This window comes from Gossypium raimondii, chromosome 8 (genome assembly GCF_025698545.1).
Source record: "Gossypium raimondii isolate GPD5lz chromosome 8, ASM2569854v1, whole genome shotgun sequence".
NCBI classification, from domain to species: domain Eukaryota; kingdom Viridiplantae; phylum Streptophyta; class Magnoliopsida; order Malvales; family Malvaceae; genus Gossypium; species Gossypium raimondii.
Genome location: NC_068572.1, coordinates 56488514 through 56512861, shown reverse-complemented (window position 1 = coordinate 56512861; position 24348 = coordinate 56488514). Strand labels below are relative to the sequence as shown.

At 36.0% G+C, this 24348-nt stretch overlaps 3 protein-coding genes across 3 annotated transcripts; 2 read left to right on the top strand and 1 right to left on the bottom strand.

Moving 5' to 3' along the window:
• Nucleotides 1–936: 936 nt before the first annotated feature.
• Nucleotides 937–3659, bottom strand: LOC105792371 (L-ascorbate peroxidase, cytosolic). Its single transcript, XM_012620916.2, has 10 exons — nucleotides 3492–3659; nucleotides 3265–3396; nucleotides 3000–3174; nucleotides 2823–2888; nucleotides 2195–2243; nucleotides 2002–2087; nucleotides 1820–1899; nucleotides 1613–1715; nucleotides 1438–1496; nucleotides 937–1335 (listed from the first exon to the last, which is right to left on the bottom strand). Exons 2-10 carry the CDS (start codon nucleotides 3381–3383, stop codon nucleotides 1320–1322), a joined length of 753 nt encoding a protein of 250 aa, XP_012476370.1. The 5' UTR covers nucleotides 3384–3396; nucleotides 3492–3659; the 3' UTR covers nucleotides 937–1319.
• A 736-nt stretch (nucleotides 3660–4395) lies between these two features.
• LOC105792368 (L-ascorbate peroxidase, cytosolic) lies at nucleotides 4396–7098 on the top strand. Its single transcript, XM_012620913.2, has 10 exons — nucleotides 4396–4630; nucleotides 4726–4849; nucleotides 4939–5113; nucleotides 5213–5278; nucleotides 5860–5908; nucleotides 6016–6101; nucleotides 6204–6283; nucleotides 6408–6510; nucleotides 6627–6685; nucleotides 6789–7098. The coding sequence occupies exons 2-10, from the start codon at nucleotides 4731–4733 to the stop codon at nucleotides 6802–6804; spliced, it is 753 nt and encodes a 250-aa protein (XP_012476367.1). The 5' UTR covers nucleotides 4396–4630; nucleotides 4726–4730; the 3' UTR covers nucleotides 6805–7098.
• Nucleotides 7099–22769: 15671 nt separating this feature from the next.
• On the top strand, nucleotides 22770–24252 carry LOC128043074 (uncharacterized). The gene is made up of 2 exons (XM_052634893.1): nucleotides 22770–23142; nucleotides 24002–24252. The coding sequence occupies exons 1-2, from the start codon at nucleotides 22770–22772 to the stop codon at nucleotides 24250–24252; spliced, it is 624 nt and encodes a 207-aa protein (XP_052490853.1).
• The last annotated feature ends 96 nt before the right edge of the window (nucleotides 24253–24348 follow it).

Here is a 24348-nt window from a genome sequence, read left to right as displayed (position 1 = left end):
GCTAAGAGTCCATATTTGGTTTATTCTCTATTATTCTAAATATATTATTATATTATTGTTTAAATGGAATTGTTATAAACCTTTTACGTTAGCAAGTCTCAAACATAGATCTATTTAAGGGAGATTTGTATAGGTTTTTGTATTAAGAACTTTTAGCACTTATCTTATTTATGTTAGGGAACTTTTCTTCGAGTGCAAATTGTTAGTAAAATCGGTTGAGTTGTAATTTTACTTTTTGATTTCACTGGGATAAACTTAGTGGTGAAAGTATTGTTTTTCAAGATTCAAAAGTGAGAAGAATTATCACGGAATATGTGATAGATTAGATTTACTTCTTGTTACTGTTGGAGAGAATGAATATTTCTCACTAAATTAAGTTTCGCAATCATAGAGAAACCAAATTGTGTAAACAATTCTTATGTTCTTTGTGTTTTCGATTTCCAGATTTGGAGTCAAAAAAGTATTCACTATCCTGTCACTCTTCAAATATAAAATCACTGCCAACGATTTAATAATTACAATCTAGATTGCATTTTACATTTAATATTAAAAAATTGTACAAACTAACCTTTATAAGATAAATAAGTGTAAATTAATATTTTTATTAAATATTCCATCAATTTGTGTTTTTTAAAATAATGTGGAATTAAATGATGATTAAGATTGAAAATTTATATTTTCAATTACCCATTTATCTTTTTAAAAGATTTTTCCATAAAATGAAAAATTAGATTTAATTTTTTTCAAATAAAAATTAATTCAACCTTGAATATTACCTTTCATCATTGTTTAACAGTGAATTTTATTAACAAAAGAACTAATTTGCATTTTTCTTTCTAGCATACAAAAATGTAATCCTAAGCCTCCAAGTACATATAGCATGGAAATGGATCTTGCTCAAACAGAAAAGTAGGTAACATTGCTACAAACGAGTGGTAACCGATTATAATGGTTCTCAAGTAACCAATTTGATACTGAAATAAGCATATCGAGTCACACCTCTTTTCCAGTTATTTTCATCACTGGTGTATCATCTAATTTATACTCCACAAATCATTCCAAAAACGGATAACAAGTTTCAACACAATGTCTACTTTAAGGAATGCATTCACCAAACATATCTATGGAGCATCCACTAAGAAAGAAAATGCAAGAGCTACGAACAACAAGATGGGGAATGTGAGTTTAGAATAAAATTATCGAAAAAAGCTTGTCTTGGAAACCTCCCCAAATTCATTCCTTAAGCCAACTTTGGAGAGAAAACAAAACCTAAAACATCTGTGTGTCGTTGGCTTCTTCCTATTTTTGCAATCATCAGCTTATGCATCAGCAAATCTGGAAGTAAACAGAATAGATACTATCAGTACTTCTCATAAACAAAATTGAAATCAAGTACAACATAACTGAGCGTAGAGTAGAAATGAATGCAAAGATTACCCTAGCTCAGAGAGCTTCAGGTGAGCTTCAGTGTAATCAGCAAAGAAAGCATCCTCATCCTGCAAATAAGAGATGATAATCAGAATTAACATTTAACTTTTTAATTGGTGGTTGTATAAAAATCTTGATTCGTTGTAATGGAAAGAAAAGATGTCAGAAGGAAAGAGTTACGTACAGCCGCATATTTGTCGGCCAATGGACGGAAAACAGGGTCGGAAAGGAGAACTTTGTCAGTTGGCAACTGTAACAGGCCATCCTTCTCTCCAGTCAAGAGCTCCCTATAATATATTATCCGATTAGCATAAACTTAAATCGATTCTAGGACAAATTGTTCATCACAACACAAGAGAGAAACGCACAACTCATAAAAACAGAAACTCACTTGAAGTAAGAGTTGTCAAAGATAAGAGGGTTGGTAGTCCATGGTCCCTCAAATCCAGACCTCTCCTTGTGGCACCTTCCCTGCATCCAAAGCAAAGAAAACATATATCATTGTAAGTGGATAGGAAATTTCAACATTGCAAACTTCAAGAAAACAAGACGATTTGATATTTTAGAACAGACCAGGGTGTGGCCACCAGAAAGAGCAACAATGTCCTGGTCGCTAAGACCCATTTGATGACTAAACACCTGCCTCAAGTGATCAGCTCCTGCAAAATATTTTTCAAAAGATTAAACCAAGATCATTACAGACACTGAGCCGTGTTTTAATTCTCAATAGAACAACAACATTAAAAGACAAATCGTATAGACTAACCCTCAGTAGCATTGGGAAGACGACCCTCAGGTGGTGGGTAAGGCTTGTCCTGCATTTATTTCCAAACACCTTTAGGTAAATACAGTAACATTGAAATATACAGTTAAGAGTTGACTACACTATTAAGAACAATTGAACAACTCAATTAAAATCCATTCAAGTGTTGTTGCTCAAAAGAATAAACCATGCTCTAACATTTAACCATTTTATAATGAAGAAAATCTACAGAAACTAACTGACAAATCCCAAAACTAACTTTGATTCATTGTATAATGTGATACAAAAACATTGATTTGGAGCAACTGCATACAAAAAATTTTGGTACCATTTATCCAGTTACTTATGTGCCATCGTTTTATCATATGAACAAATAAGAATATTCATCCGACATGACAATAATTTATTTATTTGTCGTTTAAATGTCTATGCTCTATAATTAAATTAAAATCAAAGTTTTATGGGTATAACTACACCAAATCAAAAGTATCACATTGCATATTGAGTCGAAGATAATATGTAATTTGGGGATATATCCTAAAAGCACAGCATCATACACTAACCAGACCACATCATTGAATAATACATTAACTGTTGCTGAAAGTAGTGTGTATTAGAGATTAAGACTCACCACTCTTCCAGGATGGAATGGAATTTCAGGCCCACCGGTGATCTCAACAGCAACAACACCAGCAACCTACAAATTTTAAAACCCCAAAAAGAATACAGTCAAAACCAGTCAAACCCTCAAACATAAATCGGTTAAATCTGAAAGCAAGAACAGAAAATCCGATCAAGAGTTAGATACCTGATAGAAGTCAGCGTATGAAAGGATAGGGAACTGCTCCTTGATCGGCTCGAGAAGCCTGACTGCAATATCGAGACCGTTGTTAGCAGCATGAGCGAGCTCAGCAGGTTGCTTCATGGTTCCGAATGGACCTCCGGTCTTGGTCTTGACATCAAAAGTTCCAGCTGAGTGCCACCTGTCCCCACCCATCACCGTAAGGCCTATCAGCTTCACGGATCGCAATACCAAATTTCAAATCAGACGATAGAAAAAAAGAGAAGCTTACGCTAGACGGAGCATGAGTGGAGCACAGTTCTTCTCAGCGATGAGAGCTCTTAGCTTCCTCTTAGCCTTTTGAACGGCGTTTTGGTACTCCTCGCTAACGGTTGGGTAACACTTGGTCATTTTTCTCTGGTTTCTACAACAACAAAAAAAAAATTCAAATAAACAATAAAATTTCAAATCATATCAACAATTTCCAAAACAGGGTCCAAACTCAGATCGAAAACGAACCTTTCGTCGGAGAGTGTGAAGAAATGAAGATAGGAAAGCCACGCGATGGACACGAGTTGAGCACAAGCACACTCTGGTGAAAAGGAGGAGGATATCTATGGGGGAGTGAAGAGCGGAGATGGTGTTTGTTTTGAGAATGGACGGCTTTGATGTGGGTTGAAAATTAATGATGTACGGCTGTGATTGTGAGTTAGGTGGGCTGATTTTTGTTTTTTCTTTTTCTTATTCGAAAAGTTGATTGGTCAATATTTTTCCTTACAAAAAAACTATTTATTTTATTTGAAAATTCCGACGGGAATTAGGGAGAGCGAATTTAATACAACATACATAGATAACCCATTCAATTATCAATTTTTTTATTTTAGATATTCATTTTATACAGTTTATTTATTTTAGTATTTTTGTTAAAAGTTTTATCGAAAATATAAAATGATATTTTTTTATCACATAAACTAATAATTAACTACCTTATAAATGTTGTTTTACATTTTGAAGGACTAAAAGTCAATACTAATTATTAACCAAAATAAAAGGAAAAAAAAAAAAAGGAATTATCAGTGTGAACACATTCAACTAGAGAAGATGCCTTTGGAATTGAAGCGATGATTACAACACTGGTAGTAGGTACGCCAACATTTATGACCCATTTTTCTCTATGGTGGTAATATCTTGCAAATACATCGCGTTGAAAAAACTTATTTTTTTTAAAATCAATTCCATACAGTAAGAAATATTACTAATAGTTAATTTAGTATGGGTATTATTAGCAAGACTATATCAGTTTAAGTAATTCTTTGAACCAGAAATATTGAATCAATAATTAAAATAAAAATTTTAATTAGTATTTTTTTTATTTACTTTTTTTAATAAAAAATATTGACCAAACTTTTTGAAAACCAGCCCACCTAACTCACAGAGTCACAGTACAGCCATACAGCATTAACCAAACCGTCCTCTCCCAAAACAAACGCCGTCCTCTCACTCTTCACTCTCCCATTTATACTCCTCCCCTTGGCCAGAGTGTGCCATCAAATTTTCGGTTCAAGTCGTGTCCATCGTCAGGCCAAAAAGAAAAAAAAAGAACTCGTGTCCATCGCGTGGTTTTCCTATCTTCATTTCATTGCACCCTCCGTCGAAAGGTTCATTTTCGTTCCAAGTTTGGATCCTGTTTGGAAATTGTTAATATGATTTGAAATTTTATTGTTTATTTGACTTGTTTTTGGGTTGAAACCAGAGAAAATGACCAAGTGTTACCCAACTGTTAGCGAGGAGTACCAAAACGCCGTTCAGAAGGCTAAGAGGAAGCTAAGAGCTCTCATCGCTGAGAAGAACTGTGCTCCACTCATGCTCCGTCTAGCGTAAGCTTCTCTTTTTTCTATCGTCTGATTTGGAAGTTGGTATTGAGATCCGTGAAGTTGATAGGCCTTACGGTGATGGGTGGGGACAGGTGGCACTCAGCTGGAACTTTTGATGTCAAGACCAAGACCGGAGGTCCATTCGGAACCATGAAGCAACCTGCTGAGCTCGCTCATGCTGCTAACAACGGTCTCGATATTGCAGTCAGGCTTCTCGAGCCGATCAAGGAGCAGTTCCCTATACTTTCATACGCTGACTTCTATCAGGTATCGGATTTTCTGTTCTTGCTTTCAGATTTAACCGATTTATTTTTGAGGGTTTGACTGGTTTTGACTGTACTCTTTTTGGGGTTTTAAAATTTGTAGCTTGCTGGTGTTGCTGCTGTTGAGGTCACCGGTGGACCTGAAGTTCCCTTCCATCCTGGAAGAGAAGTGAGTCTTAATCTATGATACACACTACTTTCAGCATCGGTTAATGTATGATTCAATGATGTGGTCTGGATTGGTTAGTCTATAATGCTGTGCTTTTAGGATAAATCCCCAAATTACATATTATCTTCTACTCAATATGCAATGTGATACTGACAACTTTGTTTTGGTGTTGTACACATAAAACTTTGATTTTAATTTAATTACAGACATTTAAACGACAAATAAATAAATTATTGTCATGTCGGATGAATATTATTATTTGTTTACATGGTAAAACGATGGCACATAGGTAACTGGATAAATGGTACCTAAATTTTATGAATGCAGTTGCTCCAAATCAATGTTTTTGTATCACATTGTACATTGAATCAAATTTTAGTTTTGGGATTTGCCAGTTAGTTTCTATAGATTTTCTTCATTATAAAATGGTTAAATGTTGGAGCATGGTTTATTGTTTTGAGCAACAACACTTAAATGAATTTTAATTGAGTTGTTGAATTGTTCTTAAGAGTGTTGTCAACTCTTAACTGTATATATCAATGTTACTGTATTTACCTAAAGGTGTTTGGAAATAAATGCAGGACAAGCCTCACCCACCACCTGAGGGTCGTCTTCCCAATGCTACTAAGGGTTAGTCTATACGATTTGTCTTCTAATGTTGTTGTTCTATTGAGAATTAAAACACGGCTCAGTGTCGGTGATGATCTTGGTTTAATCTTTTGAAAAATATTTTGCAGGAGCTGATCACTTGAGGCAGGTGTTTAGTAATCAAATGGGTCTTAGCGACCAGGACATTGTTGCTCTTTCTGGTGGCCACACCCTGGTCTGTTCTAAAATATCAAATTGTCTTGTTTTCTTGAAGTTTGAAATGTTAAAATTTCCTTTCCACTTACAACGATATGTATTTTCTTTGCATTCGATGCAGGGAAGGTGCCACAAGGAGAGGTCTGGATTTGAGGGACCATGGACTACCAACCCTCTTATCTTCGACAACTCTTACTTCAAGTGAGTTTCTGTTTTTATGAGTTGTGTGTATCCGTCATTGTTCCAAATACAAATCCATTGAGTTGTGATGAGCAATTGTCCCAAAATCGATTTAAGTTTATGCTAATTGGATAATACGTTATAGGGAGCTCTTGACTGGAGAGAAGGACCGCTTGTTGCAGTTGCCAACTGACAAAGTTCTCCTTTCTGACCCTGTTTTCCGTCCATTGGTTGACAAATACGCGGCTGTACATAACTCTTTCTTTCCGACCTTTTTTCTTTTCATTCAACGAATCAAGATTTTGATACAATCACCAATTGGAAAAGTCAAATGTTAATTCTGAATATCATCTCTTATTTGCAGGATGAGGATGCTTTCTTTGCTGATTATGCTGAAGCTCACCTGAAGCTCTCTGAGCTAGGGTAATCTTTGCATTCATTTCTACTCAGACGCTCAGTTATGTTGTACTTGATTTCAATTTTGTTTATGAGAAGTACTGATAGTATCAATTCCGTCTACTTCCAGATTTGCTGATGCATAAGCTGATGATTGCAAAAGAGGAAAGCCAAATACACATGCCTACACAGATGTTTTAGGTTTTGTTTTCTCTCTAAAGTTGGCTAAGGAATGAATTTGGGTGGTTTTATTTGGGGAGATTTCCGAGACAAGCTTTTTTGGATAATTTCATCTAAACTCACATTCCCCATCTTGGTCATTTATCGTTGTTCGTAGCTCTTCCATTGATATGTTTGGTGAATGCATTCCTAAACTTGTCATCCGTTGTTGGAATGATTTAAGGAATATAAATTAGATGATACACAATTGATGAAAATAACTGGAAAAGAGGTCAGTGACTTGATATGCTTATTTCAACATCAAATTGGTAATTAGAGAGCCATTACAATCGGTTACCGCCCGTTTCTAGCCGTGTTACCTACTTTTTTGCTTGAACAAAATCCATTCCCATTTTCATGCAAATTTGGAGTATAGCGAATGAAAAGAAAAAGTGCCCACCTAACGTAAATTTGCAAGTGAAAATTGAAGGAAAAATGGAGAGAAGTAAAAAATCTAAGGTCTCTTTTTGCGGTCTTTTTTATCTTAAAAATACAAAAAATATATATTTATCAAAATGCTATCAATTTAGAATTATTTACTGAAATAATACAAAAGGAATAATGTTTCTCGAGTCTTATGCTGTATTGTTTTCGACAGAAGCGATTTACTTTTATTTTCCTTGTCGATTTTCAGATATCGACAAGTCACATTGTCAAAAAAATTCTATATCTTAGAAACATTAAATTACTGCTGGTTACATATTTTAACATTTTTGTAATGTTTTTAAAGAGATCGTCATTTCCCTCTTCTTCTTTTTTTTTAAGATAAACATTCATATCGCAAGAAAAGGCTCCAGTAGAAACCGCCAAAAGATGCTAAAAAAAATACAAGCATGAAAATCTGGCATTAGAGGCTCTTATCACTACTATGCATGTGAACTTAGGAGGGAAATCAAACTCAAGGTTTGTCAGCCATGGGAATCCATTCGTTGTTTTCGGCTCCCCTAAGGGGTCCTTAGTTCACTAGAGATGGTGAGGCACAAATGATCGTCCGATCCACAACAAAAGAAAGAAAACTAAATGCTATAGACTAGTCTACTAAAGGTGGGCTTTAAAAGCGAATGCCAATAATTGTCAACTCCGAGGCGTTTATCATCTCATGTGATCATACATACTTCGAGGAGCCCTAAATATGTTCCCCAGACTTGTAGATTTCAACAATGCGAGACATTTCATCTAATTCTAAAGTGGGATTCCGGGTATTGAGATGATGAGAAGATTCTTTGAAACTTGTCCAAAAGTTGTGGGAAGTGAGGTCAATTCTGAATTTCCCTTTCTGGAGTAGATTCACTCGACTATGACTCTTGCCTATTAGTAGGGTCTCTCACTCTGTGAAGAGGCTTGAGTCACTTGACAGGGTTTCCATTAGAATAAGGCCTTCAATGGCCACCTCTGTGATCGTTCCATGCTTAGGAAACTTGGTGCTACCCATTACTGCTCGCCACACTGTACCAAACACCCACTTTCCACATCAAGCTTGGATTTTCTTTTCACAACCTTAGTTCGGCCTCCAACTTCCCCTGGGCTTATTAGGCGTTTAAGGCCCATTCAGATTATTACCTCGTCTTGATCCTGAGTGGGCTCAAGTGCCCGCGACCCACATCTCTTCCATAAATGCTTGGCATGCTTGACTTCCCTTTAGTTGGACTAAGAAGATTTTCCACGGATGTAATGTTTGCATTAATTACTCTAGAATTGGTAGTTGGCTCGTGTATAAGAGATTTAAAAGTCTCTTGATTTTTTGCTGTGTGCACCTTTACTTGCGTCTTTATCCTCTTCTTCAATAAGAAAATTTCCTTTTTTCCAATTCCATTTCCTTGATGTTACAATTTTCTCGTAACCTGCTTTTGCTTTTGTCCTCAATCAGGGTCCAAATATCTTAGCATCTTTTCCATCTAATTTGACAAGCATTTTCATTCATCATATCCTAGGCGACCACAAATATGGTAAAAGTTCGAGAGCCTCTCGTATTGAAACGAGATGTTGATGCATAGATCCGAAGCCAACCTTAAGTGGTTCGTCAAATGGATTGCCACTTTAATACTTATGACTCCTCCACGTTTGACATTCTTGAAGTTATCAACGTCTGTTTCAATGAGTTAAGGAAAAAATTCACCGATCTTGTAGAGTATGCTTCACATTTTGGTCAAATTAGGGCACAAACAGAGAGTGACGTCGCAACGAGGAAGAGCTCTTCATTCTGATGAGCTGCCGAAGTCACAACAAGAAGAAGACCGTCATCTTGACGACACAATGCCACCTCGTTCCAACAATGCGAATTTCACATCACGACGTGGTGACGTGTCATGCAATTTTTTTGATTTTCTTCTTCTAGTTAAACTCTATTATTTCTTCCAGTAGAACTTCGATTAATATAAATTACTTTAATATTATTTAGCCTACAAATAAGCTTTTTTCTACCTTAGATAGATTGAACCCATTACACATTTAAATTTTGTGTTTACGTTTTGAAGATTATTATTTTCAGGGTTTAGTTTTATCTTCATTTTTGTACTATTCGTTTTTGCCACGACAGTGAAATTATCTTTGCTAGTGATTTTTTATCCTCTTCGAAAGAATTTTTCCACGTAAAATATATAGATTCGTTCTTCTCCACTTTTATTATCTCGTATACATGTCGATCCCAACATATCCTAATAGCATTCTCATTTAAAATCATCTAAATAGGGATATTGTTAATGAAAACCCAAAACTTGGAGGTCGAAAAAAACTCTCTTCAAGTGTAGCTCCTACCAACTATTCTTTGAAAAGGTGGGATGGTTCATATTTTGGTAAAATTTTAGGCCTATATTTTAGGTTGGATTGAATTTAGACAAATAAAAAATATGTTAATATTATATTTAAGTCTGGCCCGAATCTAACCCAACTCGGTCCATGAGCACCTTGTGTATCAGATATTTAAACATCTCTTGATTTTTTGTTGTGTGCACCTTTATGTGTGTCTTTATTGTCTTCTTCCATAAGAAATTTTCCTTTTTCCAATTCCATTTCCCTGATGTCACAATTTTCTGGTAACTTGCATTTGCCCTCAACCCTGGTCCAAATATCTTATCACCTTTTCCATCTAATTTGACAAGCATTTTCGTTCATTATATCCTAGCGGCCACAAATATAATAAAAGTGTGAGAGCCTCTCATATTGAAACGAGATGTTGATACATAGATCCAAAGCCAACCATAAGTGGTTCGTCGAATGGATTGTCATTTTAATACTTATAACTCCTCTACATTTGACATTCTTCAAGTTATCAACATTTATTTCAATGAGTTAAGAAAAGAATTGGCCGATCTTAATAGCATTCTCATTTGAAATTATCTAGATAGGGATATTGTTAATGAAAATCCAGAACTCAAGTGTAACTCCTACCGACTATTCTAAATCATTAATTTATCCACTTTCATTGAACCTTGAAAGGGCTAAGCTTTAGAAAGGATCGCCTTGAATGGACCAATCCTAACATGTTTCTCTGCAATGACTTTCCCCACCAAGGAGAGTTCTTTTATTTTTTAAGATCCATTCATTAAGACGGAGTTCCAACATTTCCATGTCAAAGAAAAATATATTGTTTTCCGTGGTTGCTACTTGGGTAGACTTGTTCAATGCTCATGCTTTCTTAGAGATGCTTAAATACCTTTTGAATTCTCAACAAAGAAATCCAGGCAAAATATTATGAGAGAGAAAGTTGTAAAAACCTTTAAAATCTTAAACCATAAAAGTGACTGATCCTGTAACAATAGAGAAAGACATCAACAAAGAAGCAAGATGACAATGGAAAATGTGAGATCTCTCTTAGACTTGAACTCTTACGGATTCAGATTTTTCTCTAACTTGAGTTTTTATGGATTCTAGCTTTTTTCGAGATAAAAAAGTGTTATTGTCTCAGGCTTTCTTTGACTTTGATCATCACAGGCAAGCTTTTGGCTCGGGTGTATTTTGATAGCTTTAGAAATTAACCCTCAACATTTATAATTTTTTTTAATTTCGTCTTGATTTTAAAAGAATTAAAAAAACTCACGAAAACCAAACAAAAAATAGTGATTTGGTCATACCCACTAACGGCGAAGCAACTAGTTATGACAATCGATTTTCGCCTCATTGGAACTTCGTACGTTGCTGTCGGAGCTTACCTTTCTGATACGAGCCAAGGAGGTGACACTCAAAGGGTTGTCTTTCCTAGTGGTCCAATCACTCGAAGCAAGGCACGACAATTAAAATCAAAGATGAATGCTTTTGTCTAAGACTTTGTTGCGACAAATTTAATTCATCATGTTCGTGACATTGATAAATACGGGAATGCAATTCACTGGACCAATCTTGGAATAGTAAAAGCCCATAAATTGGTGGATTAATTTTTTATGTATCTTATTATTATTATTATTTACTTAATTCTCATTGGTTGGGACACATCATTTATGAGTTAAGTAATTTTATTGGTTAGGTTATTATTTATTTATTTTCTTAGATAATTTTAAAGAGTTTTATTAGGATTCAATTACTCTTTAAAGAGTTTTTATTAGGATTCAATTACTCTTGAAAGAGTTTTATTAGGATTCAATTACTCTTGTAATTTGCCTATAAATAGACTTGTTTTCTACACATTGAAGGGGAATAAAAGAAGAGTATTTGTTTTCTTTCAAATTTGTGTGAGGCAAATTTTTTTAGAGTAGAGTGATTCTTCTCTTGCTATTTAGTTTGGAGTTTGTTACTTTTCGAGGGTATTTCAGAGTTGCAAATATTCAAATTTCTTTCCCGTTCATCGGTGTTTCTAGAGGTTCTTCTTCTAGGGGTTTCGTAGGGAGCCGCTCAATCATTGGCGTTTTTGGTTACAAGTTAACCAAGGGTTCCATAGGGCAAATCTATCCTTTTTATTTATTTATTTATTTATTTATTTATTATTTAAATAATTTTATTTATTCTCGTTTTATTTCTAATTTGTGTTTCTCTTGTGTCTAGATCCGGGTTTCGCATCGGTTGGTATCGATTCAGCCATTCGATTGTTATTTTGAAGCTAAAATCAAATCCGAAACGAGTCAAAATACCTAAAACACTTTTCATCGGTTTCTTCGATTCTCTTTTTTGTGAAGTTTGTGTTTATTCTCCTCTTATTCTTTAAAAAAAAAAAAGCAAAAAAGCGCAAAAAAAATAGAGTAAAAAGCGCAAAAAAAAAAGCAAAAAGCAAAAAAAAACGCAAAAAAAAAGTTGCCTACCTTTCATACGTAGGTTTCTTCTTTTCCTATTATTGTTATTATTTTTATTTTATTTTTCCCAAAATTGATTTTTTTCCCCTTCTTTCTTGACTCAAGTATAATTAAAGCTTCAATTTTTGAAAATCTTAAGACACCAAACGTTTCCGATTTTTTGTTTTCCTTTAAATTGGGTAGAGTTTTCTTAAGTTTTCTTCTTATTAAAGCTTTTTTTTGACTCTAGAGTTAGGGATCGTTGCAGGTCTACGTTTTTTTTTTGTTTCTCTTACGTTTTCTAACACTTTGTTTCTTCTTGTGTTAGCAGATATTAAAGGCACGCACAATTCCTTCATCCGTGTAGCCTCCATTACAAATTGCTTCGTCAAGTTTATTGGCCTCTTAAAGCAATTAGGATCTTCATTGTTTCTTTGAAGTTTGCACCTCCATTATTTGATCTTGATTAGTAACTCTCCAAACATATTTACAAGTTTTGAATCATTCGAGAGTTATTCTTTTGAGAGCTAACGAGTGAGATTATTATTATTTTTCTTGTTCTGTTTGTGTGATTTTTCACAGATACCATGCCGATCACTAGATCTCAAACTAGTAAAATGAAGAGGATGAGCAAAAAAGAGATAACGATCATTTGGTCGAGTTGTTACAAAAAGAGATGAAAAAGTTGCAAACTCAAGTCGAACATCGCATGACCCAGATGATACAAGAGCAAAGGGAGTATCTTGATGCAAAACTTACAACTCAAGAGAGATACATTGCTGATAATTACAAGAAGTTGAACGAAGCCTTTATAAGCCGATCAAATTCGCGCGATCGAACTTTTAAACGAAGGGAGGACCATGTTTTTTATGATAACTTTGAGTCTGAGTATGTACCTAGAGAAAGGGTGGAACGAAACAATGACACCCCCAAACCAAAATTTCCTTCTTTCTCATGGAAGAATGATCCTGATGCTTACCTTGATTGGGAGGAAAAGATGGAAGAAATCTTTGCTTGTTACAATTACTCTGATGAGAAAAAGGTAACATACGCTGTCGCTGAGTTCATTAATTATGCACTAACATGGTAGAATCAATTATGTAAAAGCAGGATTCTTTATAGAGAGCAACCTGTTACTACTTGGGTTGAAATGAAGCGCATCTTACTAAAACGGTTTGTTCCACCATACTATTATCGAGAACTCCATCAAAGACTCCAACATCTTGTTCAAGGAGATAGATCTGTGGATGACTACTACAAAGAGATGGAGACTATTCAAATTAGAGCCAATCTTGTTGAAGAGGCTGAGGTGACTATGGCTAGATTCCTTGCGGCCTAAAGCACGAGATTGCAAATCGAGTTGAGTTACAACACTACATGGATGTTGAAGAGATGCTTCAAACCGCACTCACCATTGAAAAGCAATTACGAAAGCATGGGACATCGAGGGGTGCTAGTTCAGTTTCTAATCCTGCTTGGAAAGAAAATTGGCAAAAACAAGATGATAGATTGTGGAATGGGAGAGATGCACGGTTCAAGCCAAATGAGCCTAAAACTTACTCCAAAGACAGAGGTATGCCTAATTCATTTAAAGGTTCTATTTCTACTAATCGAGCTCCATCTTCTTCTTCTACTTCTCCTAGTGCCATTAAGCAGCCAAAAGATATTACCTGCTTCAAATGCCAAGGAAAGGGTCACATGCTCGAGAATGCCCTAATAAAAAGTCTTTGGTGATTCGAGAAGATGGCGAGGTTGATTTTGAGTCTGATAACGAAGATGAGATGCCTCCTTTGGAAGATGCTGATGATGTGCATACTCATGATGAATATGAAGAATACTTGGAGTATGGTGAGAAAACTCTTGTTGCTCGAAGGGCTTTAAATGTCCAGTTTAAAGAGGAAGGGCGCGAACAAAGAAATAACATTTTCCACACGAGATGTCTGATTGGTGGTCAACCTAGTTCATTAATCATTGATAGTGGAAGTTGCACCAATGTGGTGAGTTCTTCCCTTGTTGAGAAACTTGGCCTACCTTGTGTGAAGCATCCAAGGTCATACCGCTTGCAATGGCTAAATGATAGTGGGGAGGTAAAAGTATCTAAACAATGCTTAGTTTCATTTTCCATTGGTAGATACTCTGATAAAGTTTTGTGTGATGTTGTTCCAATGTAAGCTAGGCACATATTACTTGGACGGCCATGGCAGTTTGATCGACGAGTAAATCATGATGGGTTCCTTAACCAATATACCTTTGTGTTCCTTGGAAAGAAGTTTACTTTGGCTCCACTTCCTCCTCAAGAAGTCTACAATGATCAACTCAAACTTGCTAGTGAGATGGGTAAGGGAAGTGAGGTAAAATCATTGAAAAAGGCTGAGAGTAAAGAGGCCATTAGTGTTAAAAACCAACTTAAAGGCCCAACATTGGTGAGTGATTGCACACACAAGTCACGAGATGAGAAAGTGAGTTTATTCGCTAGGTTTTGAGATATCAAATTTGCTCTTTGTACAAAACAAACATTTGTAATAATTAGGTTTAGGAAAACTTTGTTTTGACTAACCCTAATACACATTTGCCTAGTTGTTTTGTTGATCTTTTGCAGATTTTGAGGATGTATTTCCTACGAAATGCCTAAGGATTACCTCCTTTACGAGGATTGAACATCAAATAGATTTTGTGCACGGTTCGAGTATTAGAATAGACCCGTCTATCGAAGCAATCTGAAGAAACTAAGGAGTTGCAAAGACAAGTTGAAGATCTCTTAGAGAAAGGGTTGATTCGTGAGAGTCTAAGCCCTTGTGCGGTTCCTGTACTTCTCGTCCCAAAAAAAGATGGTTCTTGGAGAATGTGTGTTGATTGTCGTGCTATCAACAAGATTACGGTAAAGTATCGATATCCAATTCCTCGATTAGATGACATGTTGGATGAGCTTAATGGTGTATGCATTTTCTCTAAAATTGACTTAAAAAGTGGTTACCATCAAATAAGAATGAAACAATGTGATGAATGGAAAACTGCTTTTAAGACTAAGTATGGCCTGTATGAGTGGTTAGTCATGCCATTTGGCTTAACTAATGCTCCTAGCACATTCATGAGATTAATGAACCACATACTTAGACCTTTTTTAGGAAAATTTGTCGTTGTGTATTTTGATGATATACTGATTTATAGCAAAACTTTGAATGATCATGTTAGGCATGTTAAATTAGTATTGGATGTGTTAAGGCATGAACGACTCTTTGCTAATCTTGAAAAATGCACATTTTGTATGGATAAGCTTGTTTTTTTGGGTTTTGTGATAAGTTCTATAGGAATCCATGTGGATGATGAGAAAGTAAAGGCAATTAAAGAATGGCCTATCCCTAAAACTGTTTCTGAGGTAAGGTCTTTCCTTGGGTTAGCCGGTTTCTACAGCAGGTTTGTTCGTAACTTTTCCACAATTGCTTCACCTTTGATTGCACTTATTAAAACGAATGTATCTTTTCATTGGACAGATAAGCAAGAATTAGCATTTAATGAACTTAAAGATAAATTGTGTAATGCTCCTATTCTTATTTTACCTAATTTTGAAAAGACCTTTGAGATTGACTGTGATGCTTCTGGTGTAGGTATAGGTGTCGTCCTCATGCAATATAGTAAACCACTAGCCTACTTTAGTGAGAAACTTGGTGGAGCACATTTGAACTATTCGACCTATGATAAAGAGTTGTATGCCTTGGTAAGGGCATTAGAAGTTTGGCAACATTACCTTTTACCAAAGGAGTTTGTGATTCACACTGACCATGAATCACTTAAGCACTTAAAGGGACAAGGTAAGTTGAACAAGCGACATGCGATGTGGGTTGAATTCATTGAATCTTTTCCTTATGTTATAAGGTATAAGAAAGGTAAAGATAATATTGTGGCTGATGCTCTATCAAGGAGGTACACTTTACTTAGTACTTTGCACACTAAGTTATTAGGTTTTGAGTATCTTAAAGATTTATATGCCACTGACTCTGATTTTGCAAGCATTTATGACGCATGTGAACATGGTGCATTTCATAAATTTTATAAGCATGATGGCTATCTTTTTTGAAATAATAGACTATGCTTACCAAAGTGTTCAATGCGAGAATTGTTGGTTCGAGAGGCTCATAGTGGTGGTCTTATGGGTCATTTTGAAGTCACTAAGACTTATGATATTTTACATGAGCATTTTTATTGGCCTAACATGCGAAAACTTGTTGAGAAAATTTGCTCTACTTGCATTACTTGTAAACAAGCTAAATCCACTGTGATGCCTCATGGTCTATATACTCTTCTTCCTGTTCCTAGTTCACCTTGGACTGACATTTCAATGGATTTTATAATAGGTTTACCAAGGACAAAGCGTGGACGAGATAGCATCTTTGTGGTTGTGGATCGATTCTCTAAAATGGCTCATTTTATTCCATGCCATAAGACTGATGATGTAACCCATATTGCCGATCTATTTTTCCGTGAAGTTGTGAGATTACATGGAATCCCAAGGACTATCGTTTCCGATAGAGATGCAAAATTTCTTAGTCACTTTTGGAAGGTGTTATGGGGTAAGTTAGGTACTAAATTACTTTACTCTACTACATGCCACCCTCAAACTGATGGTCAAACCGAGGTGGTAAATCGAGTTTTGGGATCTTTGCTTAGAGCCATAATAGGTAAGAATGTTAAATCTTGGGAAGAATGGATACCCTATGTTGAGTTTGCTTATAATCGTTCTGTTCATTCTTCCACAAGTTTTACTCCTTTTGAGATTGTATATGGCTTTAATCCATTTACTGTTTTAGATTTGCTTCCTTTACCTTTGAATGAGATTGCTAATTTAGATGGTGAAAGGAAAGCTGATTTAGTGAAAGAGATCCATGAGAAGGCTCATAAAGCCATTGAGAAAAAAAATGAGTCCAATGCACATCGAGTTAATAAAGGGCGAAAGCAAGTCTTGTTTGAACCTGGAGATTGGGTCTGGGTGCATATGAGGAAGGAACGATTTCCTTCTAAGAGAAAGAATAAACTTGAAGCACGAGGGGATGGACCATTCCAAGTACTCGAGAAAATAAATGACAATGCTTATCGCATTGATCTTCCTGGTGAGTATAGTGTTAGTGCTACTTTCAATGTTTCTGATCTTTCTCCTTTTGAATTTGATGTAGGTTCAGATTCGAGGACGAATCTTCTTGAAGAGGGGGAGAATGATACGAGCCAAGGAGGTGACACTCAAAGGGTTGTCTTTCCTAGTGGTCCAATCACTCGAAGCAAGGCACGACAATTAAAATCAAAGATGAATGCTTTTGTTCAAGACTTTGTTGCGACAAATTTAATTCATCATGTTCGTGACATTGATAAATACGGGAATGCAATTCACTGGACCAATCTTGGAATAGTAAAAGCCCATAAATTGGTGGATAAATTTTTTATGTATCTTATTATTATTATTATTTACTTAATTCTCATTAGTTGGGACACATCATTTATGAGTTAAGTAATTTTATTGGTTAGGTTATTATTTATTTATTTTCTTAGATAATTTTAAAGAGTTTTATTAGGATTCAATTACTCTTTAAAGAGTTTTTATTAGATTCAATTACTCTTGAAAGAGTTTTATTAGGATTCAATTACTCCTGTAATTTGCCTTTAAATAGGCTTGTTTTCTACACATTGAAGGGGAATAAAAGAAGAGTATTTGTTTTCTTTCAAATTTGTGTGAGGCAAATTTTTTAGAGTAGAGTGATTCTTCTCTTGCTATTTAGTTTGGAGTTTGTTACTTTTCGAGGTATTTGAGTTGCAAATATTCAAATTTCTTTCCGTTCATCGGTGTTTCTAGAGTTTTTCTTCTAGGGTTTCGTGAGGAGCCGCTCAATCATTGGCGTTTTTGGTTACAAGTTAACCAAGGGTTCCATAGGGCAAATCTATCCTTTTTATTTATTTATTTATTATTTAACTAATTTTATTTATTCTCGTTTTATTTCTAATTTGTGTTTCTCTTGTGTCTAGATCCGGGTTTCTGCATCACTTTCCTTCGTAAGTATCGGCCCTTAACAAGAACGCACTAAAGTTTGTAGCCAATCTGTTGTGATTTGAAATTTGAAAGAAGAGAAGAAGAGAAAAATAGAGAGAAGAAGAATTTGAATTCGGAGAATAAGAGAAAAGAGATAAAGAAGAAGAAATTGTTCTGTAATTTTCATAACCAACTCATCCTCCTTCAACGATACAAAATGGAAAAAGTAACGGCCAATACAATCTGTCATGCTGTTAGCCAACAACTATTCAAAACGAACCGTTTCATTATAGAACTAAAACACAAACAGACATGTGCACCATTTTGACCAAACTGCTATTACTACTAAACACAACGTTTTAGCTAATTACATTTAAAGAAAAAAATTAAAACAAAACAGAATTAATTACATTTTAAGTTCCAACGGTAAACTAAACTATTCCATAACAATACCCTACCCCCGAACGAGATCATTGTCCTCAAGGATCAAACTGTGGATATTCTTGATGGAGATCACTCCAGTTCTCTCATGTGGAATCTTCTGGAAATATATCAGCCCATTCCACAAGTACTTCAGTCATAGTTGAGTTTCCCCTTTTAATCATTCTCCTATCTAAGATTCGAATTGGTTTTTTTAGCATGGAACCATCTGCATTAGTAGTTGGTAGAACAACTACAGCCACAGTTGAACCAATATGCTTCTTAATTTGCGAGACATGGAAGGTATGTTGTATCTTAGCAGCAGCAGGTAAGGTCAATTTGTAGGCAACCCTTGCCAACTCGAGCCTCCACAGGAAAAGGGCTAACTTATCTTGGAGCAAGTTTTTAGTTTCAAAACTGCCTCATGGAATGTTGTCTGTATGGTTGCAATTTGACATACACTCAATTGCCCACCTCAAATTCCTTATCAGATCTCTTCTTGTCAACTATCTGTTTCATTCGTTCTTGTGATCTTTTAAGATAAAATCACAACAGACTTCTCAAAGCCTCTCTATATTAAAGACTCATATCCACCCCAGCCACTCTAGAAACTTCTGTTAAATAAGGTAAGTGAACTAGTGGTTCATGTCCATATAGGGCCTCGTATGGAGTCATGTGAATCACAGAATGGTAAATGGTATTGTACCACCACTCTGCTAGAGGCAACCAAGCAACCCATTTGGAAGGCTTCTCTCTAGACATACACCACAGGTAGCTCTCAATACATTTATTTAGAGCTTCAGTTTGTCAATCTATTTGAGGGTAATAAGCAGTAGACAAATACAGTTGTGTACCTAGATATTTGAACAGATCCTACCAAAAATGGTTCAAAAATACCTTATCCCTATCAGAGACAATGCATTCAGGAGCACCATGGAGTTTGTAAATTTGTTGGAAGAACTCATAGGCCACTGATGCAGTAGTGAAGGGATGCTGCAATGCCATGAAATGACCATATTTGGTCAATTTATCCACCACTACTAAGATAGTACTCTTACTTCGAGAGACTGGTAATCCTTCCACAAAGTTCATACTTATGTCTGAACAGGCCTTTGTATGAATGGGTAAGGGATGTAATAGTCTAGGATAGGCTGAAGTATCTCATTTACACCTTTGGTAGACTTCACATTCTCTAGTCTATCTTCAAACATCTTTAGATAACCTCTTCCAATATACAATGCTAGCCAACATGTGTCTAGTAGCCTGAGTTCCAGAATGTCCACGAATAACTTTTCCATGAAATAGATCAAAAAAGGTCCTTCTTAGTGTTGTGTTACTGCCCACCACTACCTTCCCTTTCATTTGAAGAAGAATTTCATCCCAAGAAAATTTAGGATGTACTTGTGGATGTGACTGAAGTTTTTGGCATAGTTTTTGAACTTGTGGATCTTGAGTGTATAACTCTAGAATCTGAGACCAAATGTTTGCCCAAGTGAGGTTGGCATAGCCTAAGTATTGAAACAATTGGCCCTCCAGCACATGAGGTCTTCGAGACAGAGCATCAACCATAATATTCTGAGTTCCCTTCTTATAAGTAATGAAAAAATCATATCCAATCATATTAGCCACTCACTTTTGCTGATAAGGTGTAATGGTATGTTGATCTGATAGGAATCAAAGGCTTTGTTGATCAATTTTGATCTGAAAGTGTCGACCCACCAAATAAAGATGCCACTTTCTAACTGCCATAATTACTACCATCATCTCTTTATCATAAATCGACAATGCTTGGTGTCTAACACCTAAAAGTTTTGTGGAAATAGGCTATAGGTCTCCCTTTTTGTTGCAGCACTGGCCCAACACCTTGTCCACTTGCATCAGTTTTTACACAAAACTTTTCTTGAAAACCAAGCAACACTAACATAGGTGTCTTGCAAATAGCTTCTTTAAGTTGCTAGAATGAAGATTGAACAATTTTATCCCACTTCCAAGGAGTTTTTTTCTTGAGAAGACCAGTTAGAAGAACAGCCAAAATACCATATCCTTTAATAAATCTCTCGTAATACCCCGAGAGTCCTAAGAAACCTCTCAATTCATTCACTGATTGAGGTGTTGGCCAAGATAAAACTCCTTCTACCTTAGTTCTATCCATAGTAACAGTTTTAGTAGCAATGGTATAGCCCAAATACTCCACTTGTGTTGTGCCAAAACTACATTTAGACTTTTTGGCATAAAACTAATTATCCTTCAGCAATGTAAGAACCTCTCTTAAATGTTTCAAGTGGTCTTACCAATCTCTAGAGTAGATGAGAATGTCATCAAAGAAGACCATGACTAATCTTCTCAGTAATGGCTTAAACATTTGGTTCATTAAGGATTTAAAACTAAAGGGAGTATTGGTCAAGCCAAAAGGCATAATCATAAACTCATAATGTCCCTCATATATTCTAAAAATAGTTTTGTAGATGTCTGGCTCTCACACTCTGATTTGGTGGTACCCTGATCTAAGATCTAGCTTACTGAAGAAATTGGCTTTTCCTAGCTCATCCAGAAGTTCCTCAATCACAAGAATATGAAACTTATATTTGATGGTGAGTTAATTTAGTTGTCTATAATCAACACACATTCTCCAGCTCCCATTTTTCTTTTCCACCATGACAATTGGTGATGCAAAAGGACCAGTGTTATTCCTGATCACCCCTGCTTGCAACATTTCCTGAAACAACTTCTCAATATTAGTTTTCTGAACAGCGGAGTACCTGTAAGGCTTGATTCTCACCATTTGGTTCTCATTCAGTAAAGGTATCATGTGGTCATGTGATCTGTTAGTGTTGGAATCCCTATAATTAAGGATAGAAATCTGATGGTATTGGAATCCCTATAATTAAGGATAGAAATCTGTTGCAATCCCTTGTAAATAGAAACTAATCTCGATTCTTGATTCTTAGGAAATTAGGATATCAATTCTCGATTCTTAGGAATTAGGATTTATTTCCTTTAAAATGATTATTTTCTCTTTATAAAGTCGTAAACTAAAACAGTAGCAATATAATGTAATTTTTCCTTTGAGTGTTTTTCATGGCATCGAGGCTATAGGATTCATTCGATCCTATTTTTTCTCTAATTTCCTTACTAAAAATTTACGTGGTTTAGTCCTCCAATGGGTGATATCAATGAGAATTTCTCGGCGAGACATCACAAATAACTCGAATATCAATCGGGAATCACTCAAGGTGAAATTAATTCCTCCCTTATAATCACCAATCATCGACTAAATGGGAAGAACTTCTCGCAATGGTCTCAATCGGTTCTTATGGTGATTCGTGGTCGTGGCAAATTATGGTACATCAATGGAGAAATCCCACGACCAACCATGGCTGATCCTACTTATGCCACTTGGGAACTCAACAATTCAATTGTAATGGCTTGGCTAATCAATTCGATGGAAGGCCATATAAGCCGCACCTATCTTTTTTCAAAGCGCAAAAGACATGTGGGATGCGTCAAAGAAAACTACTCGAGATCTTGGAAACGCCTCCCAAGTATTTGAGATCAAGCTTAAGTTAAAGGACATCCGACAAGGAACACTCGAGGTAACTCACTACTATAACAATTTGAAAATTTTGTGGCAAGAACTGGATATGTATTATGAGGCAGATTGGGGTGAAGGCTTAGAACACAACAGTTTATGATTCATCTCAACAATGAACGTCTTTATGAGTTTTTAGCAGATGAATCGTGAGTTAGATGAGGTCCGTGGCGAATTCAGGTAGATCACCTCTTCCAACGATCGGTGAAGCATTTGCAGAAGTTAGAAGAGAAGAAAAGCGTCGTCTTGTCATGATGGGAGATTCAAAGGAACCTAAACCTATGACTCAAATTTCTAATCGTCCTACTGAAACCTCTGCTCTCATCTCCAAAGATCCACAGCCACAAAAACAACATGCTGGAAATGATTCTGGATCAACAAGACCATGGTGTAGTCACTGCAATCGTGTTGGTCATACAAAAGAAAAAGGTTTCAAACTCCATGGCTATCCTGAAAAAAAACAGAAGGATAATAAGACTGCCATGTTATCCTCCACTACTGCTGATGATGTTCTTGATGTTCGCTTAACCAACATAGCTTGAGACTCTCCATAAGATACTTGGTACTCCCACTACTCATGGATCTCTAGCAACTCAAGGTACTACCCTCAACATTACTTTTGAATCTAATAATCAATCTCCTTGGATACTTGATTTGGGCGCCTCTGATCACATGACAGGTGACTCTACGTTGTTTCACACCTACACTCCTTGTCATAACAAATCCCGAATCCGCATAGCTGACGGTTCTTACTCACTTGTGGCTGGAATAGGAGAAGTACAAATGACAGGGAATTTTTCTCTCGATAAAGTCCTACATGTTCCAAACTTGTCCTGTAATTTACTTTCAATTAGTAAACTTACTAAGGATGATAAAGTTCTTGCTGAATTTTCTGCAATTGGTTGTGTGATACAGGAACAGAAATTGGAGAGGATGATTGACACTACTAAAGTTTATGATGGACTATATATTTGGAATAAAAACAGTATACAAGGGGGATTGGCTCTATCCACTGCAAAAGATGACACTATTATGTTATGGCACCGTAAGTTAGGACATCCAAACTTTGTGTATTTGAAAAAACATCTTCCGCTGTTATTTCGAAATAAAAGTATTAATTCCTTGAAGTGTGAAATTTGCCAATTATCTAAACATACCCGTGTGCCATACCTATTAAAACCACATATTCAGTCCCAACCTTTTTCGTTAATCCATAGTGACCTATGGGGAGCCAAGTAGAGTGAAAAATATTACGAGGGCTAGATGGTTTATAACATTCATTGATGATCATACTAGGTCATTGGGTCTATCTACTCAAAGAAAATCAAACACCCAAAGTATTCCAATATTTTCACTCAATGGTTTGAACCCAATTCAACTCTACCATACATACCCTCGTCTCGACAATGGGAGAGAATACTTCAACTCTGTCTTAAGTCCATACCTTTCTGACCAAGGCATTATACACCAAAGCTCTTGTCCTGACACTCCTCAACAAAACGGGATCTCTGAGAGGAAAAATCGTCATCTTTTTGATGTGGCTCGAACCATAATATTCACTATGAATGTTCCAAAATACTTGTGGGGAGAAGCTGTCCTTACTGCCTGCTATCTCATAAACCGAATGCTATCAAAGATCCTCAATTTCCAAACACCTCTAAATACTCTTTTAAATGCCTTCCCTCTATTTCATGTCCCTAATCTTCCAGCCAAAATATTCGGCTGTAAAGCTTTTGTCCATAACCATCAACCAAATTAATCCAAACTTAATCCTCGAGCCCACACCTGTATCTTCATTGGATATTCCCCTACACAAAAAGGCTATAAGTGTTACTCACCAACATTGCGCCGAATGTTTGTCTCTTGGGATGTTACCTTCTTTGAAAATGAACCATACTTTGCAGCATCTCATCTTCAGGGGGAGATTTTTAATGAAGATGAGACCCTTAATACTCTCCTCATTATACCGCCTGATCCTACTACTACTATCACAGACAAACCTATCCCAGATTTAGTTGTTGTTTCCCCTATACAGCAAGAATTTAACACCGTCCTTCCCAATGACAATACCTCCATCAAGTACAATGACCACTTGATCAAGGAAAACAAAAATCTGAGTTTACTCCGACGAAATCATTCTCCTGAAACCGTCTGATGGTGCCAATTACATCTCCAACCGGGACATGCTCAAGCGAAGTCCCACCTCCGTCACCATCCATCTATCTTCTAATTGCGATTCGAAGGGTACAAG